This window comes from Chiloscyllium plagiosum, unplaced genomic scaffold (genome assembly GCF_037043375.1).
Source record: "Chiloscyllium plagiosum isolate Xiang-an unplaced genomic scaffold, Cpla_swu_hap1 HiC_scaffold_19, whole genome shotgun sequence".
Lineage (NCBI taxonomy): Eukaryota > Metazoa > Chordata > Chondrichthyes > Orectolobiformes > Hemiscylliidae > Chiloscyllium > Chiloscyllium plagiosum.
In genome coordinates, this window is record NW_028270157.1 from 716,039 (window position 1) to 728,224 (window position 12,186).

At 42.3% G+C, this 12,186-nt stretch overlaps 1 protein-coding gene across 11 annotated transcripts in view; it reads right to left on the minus strand.

The window, feature by feature from the left end:
- Positions 1-12,186, minus strand: part of osbpl8 (oxysterol binding protein-like 8) — a 432,009-nt gene that overhangs the window by 296,101 nt on the left and 123,722 nt on the right. For all 11 annotated transcript variants that reach the window (XM_043708784.2, XM_087996947.1, XM_043708789.2 and 8 more), the window contains one exon: positions 2,726-2,762. In XM_043708784.2, the coding sequence (XP_043564719.1) occupies positions 2,726-2,762 (37 nt within the window). The remainder of the gene's footprint in view (positions 1-2,725; positions 2,763-12,186) is intronic.

The following is a 12,186-nucleotide window of genomic DNA, read 5'->3' on the forward strand; positions in this document are numbered from 1 at the left end:
CAAAGAGGATTGATGAGAGCAGAACGTTAGATGTGATCTATATGGACTTCAGTAAGGCGTTTGACAAGGTTCCCCATGGGAGACTGATGAGCAAGGTTAGATCTCATGGAATACAGGGAGAACTAGCTATTTGATACAAAACTGGCTCAAAGGTAGAAGACAGAGGGTGGTGGTGGAGGGTTGTTTTTCAGACTGGAGGCCTGTGACCAGTGGAGTGCCACAAGGATCAGTGCAGGGTCCTCCACTTTTTGTCATTTATATAAATGATTTGGATACGAGTATAAGAGGCATAATTAGTAAGTTTGCAGATGACACCAAAATTGGAGATGTAGTGGACAGCAAAGAAGATTACCTCAGATTACAAAGGGATCTTGATCAGACGGGCCAGTGGGTTGAGAAGTGGCAGATGAAGTTTAATTCAGATAAATGCGAGGTGCTGCATTTTGGGAAAGCAAACCTTAGCAGGACTTATACACTTAATGGTCAGGTGCTCCGGAGCGTTGCTGAACAAACAGACCATGGAGTGCAGGCTCATAGCTCCTTGAAAGTGGAGTTGCAGGTAGATAGGATAGTGCTTTCCTTTATTGGTCAGAGAATTGAGTACAGGAATTGGGAGGTCATGTTGCGGCTGTACAGGACATTCTGGTCTCCTTCCTATCGGAAAGATGTTGTGAAACCTGAAAGGGTTCAGAAAAGATTTACAAGGATGTTGCCAGGGTTAGAGGATTTGAGCGATAGGGAGGGGTTGAATAGGCTATGGCTGTTTTCCCTGGAGAGTCGGAGGCTGAGGGGTGACCTTATAGAGGTTTAAAAAATTATGAGGGGCATGAATAGGATAAATAGACAAAGTATTTTCCTTGGGGTCGGGGAGTCCAGAACTAGAAGGCATAGATTTAGGGTGAGAGGAGAAAGATATAAAAGAGACCTCAGGGGCAACATTTTCATGCAGAGGTGTGTGTATGGAATGAGCTGCCAGAGGAAGTGGTGGAGGCTGGTACAATTGCAACATTTAAAAGGCACCTGGATGGGTATATGAATAGGAATGGTTTGGAAGGTTATGGGCCGGGTGCTGGCAGGTGGGACTAGATTGGGTTGGGATATCTGCTCGGCATGGACAAGTTTGACCGAAGGGTCTGTTTCCATGCTGTACATCTCTATGACTCCCCAAAGCCTGTCCACCATCGACAAGGCACAAATCAGGAGTGCGATGGAATATTCTCTCATCACTTTGATGAGCGCAGCTCGAACAACACTCAAGAAGCTTGACACCATCCAAGACAATGCAGGCTGCTTAATTGGCACCACAGTTACAAACATTTATTGTTAATTCCTCATAGCAACAATGTGCATGATTTGTGCTAAGCATCAGATATAGGCTAACACTACAACCTGCAAATCCCCTCTAATCACACACTATTCTTGCTCTATTGTTGGGTCAAATGCTGAACTTCCTCTCTAACATCACTGTGGGTACATCTACACCAAATGTACTACAGGAGTGCTCGAAGGCACCTTACCACCATCTTCCTAAAAGCAATAAGAAATGGACAATAAATGCTAGCCTAGCCAGCGAGGCTCACATTTCCTGAGTGAATAAAGTATGAATCAAACTAAGAAGCTAACATGAGCATTGCCATTATGGAAGATGAGGTTACTTATGGCTCAGCACTACTTAATCTGTTGACATTGGACTGTACTGAATTATAAGATCCTGACCCAATGCTATTCATCATCCTCATAGTTTGCATGCTGAATCTGCAGACCAAACAGAATAATTTTAAAAGTTCTGGTTCATTGTAGGGTAACAGACAAAATGCCAGACAAGAGGAAGTCACTGGCGTATTTTCCTTTCTTCTTGGCATTTCCATTTGCAACATGGATTTTGCCAGCAAGATTCACAAACGCATGCAGTCACATCCCAATTTTCTCCCTGATTGTCAGAAACAAAAGTTATCTTGCATGAACAAAGTGCCTGCAGCAAATAAAACATTTGATGTATGTAGCATAAAATGGTTTGGGTAAATTACACCCACAGAGAATGCAACACCAGTCCAAAGACATATTTCAATAGTGTGGCACTGGAAAAGCACAGCAGGCCAGGCAGCATCTGAGCAACAGGAGAATCAACGTTTCGGCAGAAGTCCTTCATTCCTGATGAAGGGCTTATGCCCGAAATGTCGATTCTCCAGCTCCTCAGATGCTGCCTGACCCTCTGTGCTTTTCCAACGCCACACTCTCAACACTGATCTTGAGGATCTGCAATCCTCACTTTCTCCTCCTTAAAACAATCAGTCCCAATAAGTAGCCGATAGGTAAATAATTTTTTTTAAGTGTAGAAAAACCAGGAACATAAAAAGCCTTGACTGCCGCAGATTTGTTGATACAGGAATACCCTCCACCAGCCAACAAAGCACAAAGAATAACCCAAACATTTTGTGTCAGTATAAATGCAATAAATCTGCAACTGCATGGAAGACTGGATTCATGCACTGTGCTAACACAAAATATTTCAGTGAATTATTTCTGGTGCGTTCAATGTATTGCGTGGGCCAAATTCTTACTCAAATATGTTTCAGCAACAAGTTAGTCCTGTTCCCAAGGTTTCTCTGACAACTGATTATACTAGCCATTCCACCTGCTTCAAATTTGTCAGCTGCAAAAAGTACAAACCCTAAAAATCAGCAAAACTTCACAGAATTGATTTCTCAAGATGAAAGTTACTTACTTGTTAATCCTTGTAAGTCTCTGATTTCTCCATGATGCTATTGGTGCATTGCAATATTCACATTAGCAGCAGCAGCAAAGTCCACCCGAGGGTAAGTTAGAAAGGGTAAAACAAGAAAAGAAACAAGGAAGGAGGGGAGATAAAGTAAAATGAGTTAGCACAATCATCTAAGATGAACGCATAAAACTTTTAGGGAAAAATTTTATTTAGATAGCTCAGACGATAATATAAATGCTAACAGCTTACCCAGTGACAAATCAGCATCTAAAACGGTCAAGGATTTTATCTAAGAGCACTTGATTGTGTAAATGGCAGGAGTCAGCATTCCCAAATCTCAAGTTAAAATGGCACTGACACAGATGCGATTTATTTTATTGAATAATCACCTGGGTTTTGCATTATTTAATGATTGCCTTAGATCCAAATCAGACCATAAACAACACAAAGTGCAGCTCTTTCTTTCTTCAAAAATCCTTGCTAAGTAATGTAAAACTAAGTACAAAGATTTCAGTGCAAATTTTCTCATTAGATCAATATCCATTAGCCCTATTTAAAAGCAAGAGGTAGACTTTTAAAATGCTGACTATTCCACCAAGGCATTAGTTGTGGAAATCAAATCCTTTGAGAATGGAGGAAATAAGTGGAGAGGGTTTGATTAAGTAAATGCCAATCCCCTTTCACTGCTTGAGTTAAAATTTAAAAATGTTAGGGATGGACCAATTAAACAAAAGGCATTTTGTTCAGTGAAGCAGTGCTCCAAGTCCTCTTCCACTGATAAATGATTACACAACAACTTTACTCAGTTAGTCCTATACAGTACAATTTGTTGTATGATTACCCTTCAAAAACGATGGACAAAACTTGGGACATAATGGTATTACTCTTTGATAATTAGCTATCAATTCCTGTTTCCAAATGTATACAGACTAATTACAATGTCTCTGCCTGTTGGCTAAAAAGCTGCACACATAAATTTCCTGCTGCTATGGTGGTTCAAACAGTAAGAAGAATTAACCCACGAATCGATGTTGTAGGAGAAAAGTTATTTTTGGCTGTTTTAAGACTAAAATTTCTTCTTTCTTATTCATCCTCAAATCCCTGCAATGTATTTTATGTCTCTTTGAATGTTTCTTATTGCATCATTGAAGTATAATTAAAAATGCAGGAGTTCCACGACTGCATGCTTTTAATTATGACATTGGAAATGTACACATTTGGTAGCTTGATAGCTAATTTTCATTTTGAAGATTTTCTTGGGCCTAATTATTCAGCACTAATTCCCACTTGCTTACAGCCTTTTTAATGTTAATCGGTTTGGGAGAAAACATGTAGCAAAAGGGACACATAAACAGGTGTAATTTTGCAGGTAGCTTCTTGATTGCTCACTCAGAAAGTACTATCAAACTTATATCTTGAGAAATAAAAAAAAGCTTCCAGAAATTAATTAACAAGTGTGCATTGCTACTTTCTAACAGGTAATGCTGAATAATAGTTACATCCAATGCAGATCAATTAAGATTTCACAACAATATAGTGAGTAAATGATTCACAGATATCCCAAAAATCTTAGGGATTCTCTTCCTCAAAGTCTGAGCAATTAATTTTGTCAGCAGTTCAGCTCAAACCCACTTCAAATGACACTGGAGCCAAAAAGGTGAATAATACAGTTGCCATCATTTTTTTAAAAAAATCATTCATAGGGTGTAGCCATCATTGGCTGGGTCAGCATTTATTGCCCATCCCTAATTGCCCAGAAGGCGGTTAAGAGCCAACCACTTTGCTGTGTGACCAGAATCACACATTGCTCAGACTTTAGCAGTTTCCCTCCCTAAAGGGCATTCATGAACCAGATGGCTTTTCCCCAACACTCAACAATAGATTCCTGATCATCATTTGATTCCTAATCCCAGATTTTATCTTTGGAATTCAAACTGCACAAGCTGCCATGGTGAGATTCAAACCCAAGTGCCCAGGATATTCTGGGTCTCTGGATTAACAGTCCAGCAACAATGTCACGAGATTATCACCTCTACTGTCAGCAAACAATCCTGTTTGAACAATACTCTGTGATTTGCTAGCAAATTAGAAAGCTGAACCTCAAGGATTATAAGCAACATGCCTCCAAGATACGTACAAGTGCAGGTCACACACAAATTACACCTTTAAATACAAGTAGTTTCTTTAATCAGAGAGTAGTAGGGGCATGGAACGCACTGCCTGCAACAGTAGAAGACTCGCCAACTTTAAGGGCATTTAAATGGTCATTGGATAAACATATGAATGAAAACAGAATAGTTCAGATTAGACGGGCTTCAGATTGGCTTCACAGGTCAGCGCAACATCGAGGGCCAAAGGGCCTGTACTGCGCTGGAATGTTCTATGTTCTATATGTTCAATCTTGTGTGCATGTGCGTGGCTGCACAACTGAACGAGACTGCATACCTTCTGCGTAGAATGGCCATGAATGGCAGTCCCAAGGAGCTAAAACTATGTTCCAGCAGGGTTGAAGCTTTGGGATAACTTTCTCCTTTTCCTTCACCTCTCAAATGACTGCAACAAGGTATATTTTCATGAAGTCATGGAGTCATCGAGTCGTATACCACGAAAACAGACCCTTCAGGCCCACTCATCCATACTGACCAGGTTTCCTAAACTGAACTTGTTCCACATGCCAGCATTTGACCCACAACTCGTTAAACCTTTCTGATTCATGCACCTGTCCAATTGTCTTTTAAATGTTCTAACTGTAGTCATCTCTACCAGTTCCTCTGGATGTTCATTCCATATATGCACTACCCTGTGTGAAAGAGTTGTCCCTCAGGTCCCTTTGAAATTTTTCTCCTCTCAACTTAAACCTAGATTCTCTAGTTTTGGACTCCCTTACCCTGGTGAAAAGACCTTGGCTATTGACCTTATCCATGTCTCTCACGATTTTGTAAATGTCTATAAGGTCACCTCTCAGCCTATCCAGCCTCTCTTTATAACTCAAACTATCCAGTCTCAGTAATACCCTTGTCAAATGTTCTGTGCACCCTTTCCAGTTTAATAATACCCTTCCTATAGCATTGTACACAGTATTCCAAATGTGGCCTTAATGCCTTGTATGGCAGTAACATGACATCCCTACTCCTATACTCAATGTTCTGACTGATGAAGGCAAGCATGCCAAATACCTTCTTCACCACCTTGTCTATCTGTGTCGCCATTTTCAAGGAACAATGTACCTACACCCTTAGGTCTCTCTGTTCAACAACTCTCCCCAACGCCCTACCATTAACTGTGAAACTCCTGCCTTGGATTGTTTTACCAAAATCCAACACCTCACAGTTATTGAAATTAAACTCCACCTGCCTTTTCTCAGTCCACTGGTCCAGTTTATCAAAATCCCGTTGAACTCTTAGATTACCTTTTCACTATGCACTGTACTACCAATTCTGATGTCATCTGCAAACTTAATAACTATGGCTCCTATATTGTCATCCAAATCGTTTTGTGGCCAGATGGGCCACTCAAAATGATGGACTTATGAAAAAAGGGACAATAAAGGGACAAAGAACAAAAAGTATTTACAGCCCAGAACAGGCCCTTAGGCCCGCCAAGACTGAGCCAATACAAATCTACTGTCTAAATCTGTCACACAATTCAGAAGCATCTGCATCCCTCTGGCCCCCACCTGCTCATGCTACTGTCCAGATGCATCTTAAATGAATCTACCATGCCTGCCTCTCCGACCTCTACTGGCAACACATTCCAGGCACCTACCACCCTCTGTGTAAACTACTTGCCGCGTGCATCCTCCTCAAACTTTTCACCTCTCACCTTGAAAGTGCGACCCTCATTATAGAATCACTCATCCTGGGAAAAAGCTTATCTCTATCCACCCTGTCTATACCCTTCATGATTTTGTAGACCTCAATCAGGTGTCCCCTCAATCTCCTTTTTACTAATGAAAACAAACCTAACATACTCAACCTCTCTTCATAGCTAGCACCTTCCATACCAGGCATCATCCTCCTGAATCTTCTCTGCACCGTTTCCAAAGGGTCCACATCCTTTTGGTAATGTGGCGACCAGAACTGTATACAGTATTCTAAATGCGGCCGAACCAAATGTCTTGTACAATTTTAACATGACCTGCCAGCTCTTGTACTCAATACCCTGTCCAATGAAGGCAAGCATACCATATGCCTTCTTGACCACTCTATCCACCTGTGCAGCAACCTTCAGAGTACAATGGACCTGAACACCCAGGCAGGCTGGGAAATTGAGCTAAGTCTTGACCTAAGTGACTCAAAGGCTCTGAAATAAGCAAGCTGCAGGATCCAGACAGATTACAGCTACAGACAGACAGTTGTCAATTGACTCAGCAATTGCAGACAATGCAATATGGGCTTGAATTTGAATTGAATGGGCTTGACCAGGACAATCGGAAACATCTAGTTGTTTACCAGACGAAGGGGAGCTTCTTACCCTTATTTGGAGAGGTCCACCTGACGTATGTACTCCGAACACCTCCAGAAGTGGATGCCCTAGGACCACCCTGCCATCGATATATCAATGCCTGGTTGGGTCCGATAAATCAGGGTGATCAAGCCCTAATCGATCTTTTTGTGGACACCAAAGATCCTCCCAAAAGGGCACAAAGACTTCTAATCATAAGAATCACTGCAACACCACCTCAGGAGCAGTAACTCTAGACCAACCATTGTGAAGAGAAAACACCCCAGGATCACCGGCAGAAGATGACTAGATGATTATCGCCACATGGATCAAGACCAAGATCTAGTGTGGCAATATATGATCATCCAGACTTGAGTTAAAGCACAAGATAAATGATTTGGATGCGAGCATAAGAGGTACAGTTAATAAGTTTGCAGATGACACCAAAATTGGAGGTGTAGTGGACAGCGAAGAGGGTTACCTCAGATTACAACAGGATCTGGACCAGATGGGCCAATGGGCTGAGAAGTGGCAGACGGAGTTTAATTCAGATAAATGCGAGGTGCTGCATTTTGGGAAAGCAAATCTTAGCAGGACTTATACACTTAATGGTAAGGTCCTAGGGAGTGTTGCTGAACAAAGAGACCTTGGAGTGCAGGTTCATAGCTCCTTGAAAGTGGAGTCGCAGGTAGATAGGATAGTGAAGGCGGCGTTTGGTATGCTTTCCTTTATTGGTCAGAGTATTGAGTACAGGAGTTGGGAGGTCATATTGTGGCTGTACAGGACATTGGTTAGGCCACTGTTGGAATATTGCGTGCAGTTCTGGTCTCCTTTCTATTGGAAAGATGTTGTGAAACTTGAAAGGGTTCAGAAAAGATTTACAAGGATGTTACCAGGGTTGGAGTATTTGAGCTATAGGGAGAGGCTGAACAGGCTGGGGCTGCTTTCCCTGGAGTGTTAGAGGCTGAGGAGTGACCTTCTTGAGGTTTACAAAATTATGAGGGGTATGGATAGGATAAATAGACAAAGTCTTTTCCTGGGGTTGGGGAGTCCAGAACTAGAGGGCATATGTATAGGGTGAGAGGGGAAAGATATAAAACAGACCTAAGGGGCAACTTTTTCATACAGAGGGTGGTACATGTATGGAATGAGCTGCCAGAGGATGTGGTGGAGGCTGGTACAATTGCAACATTTAAGAGGCACTTGGATGGGTATATGAATAGGAAGGGTTTGGTGGGATACGAGACAGGTGCTAGCAGGTAGGACTAGATTGGTTTGGGATATCTGGTCGGCATGGATAGGTTGGATCGAAGGGTCTATTTCCATGCTGTACTCCTCTATGACTCTAAGATAGTTGATTAGATTTATAATGTAAATTGTTAGTTTGTAATATACTTTGTTACTATAATATTGTGTTAGATAAATAAATATTATTGTTTATTACTATTAAGAGTCAACTCGCAGTTTCTTTGCGAGATATAAGAGTTAAAACACACTGTGTGGTAAGCGCAACAGTTAATCTAAATGATGAACAACAGTGGACCCAGCATCAATCCACGTGGCACACATCTGGTCACAGGCTTAGAGTCCGAATGACAATGCTTTTCCACTCTGTCTCCTACTGTCAAGCCAATTAGTGCTCCGACATAAACAACAGATAAACAGACTTTCTTGCAAGTTTAAATCAAAAGAAAGGAGGCACAATTAATCTTGCAACACTTGAAATGTCAATGTAACACCTACTCTGCAAAATGTAGACACACAATCATACAAATGATACAGCATAGAAGGGGGACATTTTGTGCTTGCTGACACAAAGACATTCAGATGCCCTCTCTAATCCCATCTGTATATAACCCATAGCCCTGCAGCTTACAATACTTTAGGTGCAGATTCAGGTACCTTTTGAAAGAGTTTAGGGTCTGTGCCTCCATCACCAATTTAGGCAATGAATTCCACACACCCATCAATCTCTGTATAATAAACTTTTTCCTCATGTCTCCTCTAATCCTTCTGCCACTTGCCTTGAATCGATGACCCCTGCGTTTTGAACCCTCTGCCAACAGAAACAGGTTCCTCCTGTCTACTCTATTTCTACCCCTCAAAATTTTGTATACCTCAATAATGTCGCTCCACAGCCTTCTCTGTTCCAAGGAAAACAACCCTAATCCCTCCATGTAGTTACAATTTTCCAGCCCTGGCAACATTCTAGTAAAACTTCCCTGCATTATCTCCAGAGCGATTATATCATTCCTGTAATATGGTGTCAAAATGTGCACACAATACTCCACTGTTGTGTCACCAGTATTTTATACAGTTTCATGATTATATAGAACATAGAACATAGAAGAATACAGCGCAGTACAGGCCCTTGGGCCCTCGATGTTGCGCCGATCCAAGCCCACCTAAACTACACTAACCCACTATCCTCCATATACCTATCCAATGCCCTCTTAAATGCCCATAAAGAGGGAGAGTCCACCACTGTTACTGGCAGGGCATTCCATGAACTAACGACTCGCTGAGTGAAGAACCTACCCCTAACATCAGTCCTATATCTACCCCCCCTTAATTTAAAGCTATGCCCCCTTGTAATACCCGACTCAATACGCGGGAAAAGGTTCATACTGTCGACCCTATCTAACCCCCTAATCATCTTGTACACCTCAATCAAGTCACCCCTAAACCTTCTTTTCTCTAGTGAAAACAGCCCCAAGTGCCTCAGTCTTTCCTCATACGATTTTCCTTCCATACCAGGCAACATCCTGGTAAACCTCCTCTGCACCCGTTCCAAAGCCTCCACATCCTTCCTATAGTATGGCGACCAAAACTGCACACAATATTCCAGATGCGGCCGTACCAGAGTCTTATACCAGAGATTATATCCCTACTTCTGTCTTCTATCCATCTGCCAGTGAAGAAGAGCATCCCATATGCCTTCTTTACAATCTTATCTAGATTAGATTAGATTAGATTACTTACAGTGTGGAAACAGGCCCTTCAGCCCAACAAGTCCACACCGACCCGCCGAAGCGCAACCCACCCAGACCCATTCGCCTACATTTCACCCCTTCACCTAACACTACGGGCAATCTATACATACTGCTATCTTTTGACACCTATGCATTTGCATTCCAAAATCTCTCACTTCATCTACCCGTCTCAGTATATTCCTGTTTATTGTGTATTTCTTTTTTACCATTTGATGTACCTCAATGCATTACCTCACACTTCGAGCTGAAGCATATCTGACAGTGTCCTACCACTCCACCAACTCATCTACAACCAGAAGACATAGGAGCAGAAATTACGCCATTCGACCCATTGCATCTGCTCCACCATTTAATCATGGCTGATAGGTTTCTCAACCCCATTCTCCTGTCTTCTCCTTAACAACCATGAACCGATCTAACTCTATACTCAATGACCTGGTCTCCACAGCCTTCTGTGGCAATCAGTTGCAAAGATACACCACTGTCTGGTGAAGAAATTACTCCTCATCTCTGTTCTAAAGGGTCTTCCGTTTATTGCCCAGGGCAGCACGGTGGTTAGCACTGCTGCCTCACAGCACCAGGGACTCAGGATCAAATCCAACCTTGGCTGACTGTCTGTGTGGGAGTTTACGCGTTCTCCCCATGTCAACGTGGGTTTCCCCCAGGTGCTCCAGTTTCCTTCCTCCCACAGTCCAAAGATGCACAGGTTAGGTGGATTAGCCATGGGAAATGCAGGGTTACAGGGATTGAGTAGGGGATGGGTCTGGAAGGGATGCTCTTCGGAAGTCGATGTAGGTTTGTTGGGCCGAATGGCCTGTTTCCACGCTGGAGGGATTCTACAATAATTACTCTAAGGCTCTGCCCTCAGGTCATTGTCTCCCCTATGAATGGAAACATTTTCCCAACGTTCACTCTATCCAGGCCGTTCAGTATTCTCTAAGTTTCAATTAGATTCCCCCCCTCATCCTTCTAAACTCCAATCATAAACCCAGAGTCCTCAAACATTCCTCCTATGTTAAGCTTTTCATTCCTGGGATCATTCTCGTGAACCTCCTCTGAACCTGCTTCAGAGCCCATATATATCTTTCCTGAGATATGGGACCCAAAATTGCTCAAAACTTTCTAAATGTGGTCTGGTCACAGCCTTACAAAGCCTCAGAAGAACATCCTTGCTTTGATAATCTCGCCCCTGAAATAAATGGCAACATTGTATGTTCCTAACTACCAATTCAACCTACAAGTTAACTTGCAGAGAATCCTGGATAAGAACTCCCAAGACCCTTTGCACTTCAGATTTGTGAATTTTCTCCCCATTGAGAAAATAGTCGATGACTCTATTCTTCCTACCAAAGTGCACGACCTGACACTTGGCCATGTTGAATTCCATCTGCCATCTATATCATTTTGGAGCTTACAGCTATCCTCTAAACTGTCCACTACATGGCCAATTTTTCTGTCATCTGCAAATTTTCCAGTCGTGACCCTCACGTTCAAGTCCAAATCGTTAATGTACAAAACACACAGCGGAATCCCAACACCGAGCCCTGTGGTCCATTACGTGAAACAGCATTCCATTTGCAAGGGCAGCCATCAACCATTATCCTTTGTCTCCCGTTACTAAGCCAACTTTGGATCCAATTCACCACAATATCCTGTATCCCACGGGCTTTGACTTTTTTGACCTGTCTGCCATATGGAACCTGGTCAAATGCCTTACTAAAACCCATGAGGACAATGTCCACTGCACTACTCTCAGCAACCCACCTTGTCATTTTCTCAAAAAATTCAATCAAATTTACAAGGCATGATCTTTCCTTATCAAATCCATATCGACTACTGCTGACTAGACCATGCATTTCTAAGTGACAGTTTATCTGAATTCTCACGATTGATTCTAACAATTTGCCCATCAATGAACAAAGACTAACTGGCCTGTAATTGTTTCGCATTTCCTTTGTTCCTTGTTTAAATAGTGGAACCTATATTTGCGTTCTTCCAGTGCTCCAGCACCTCACCGTGTCCAGTTAT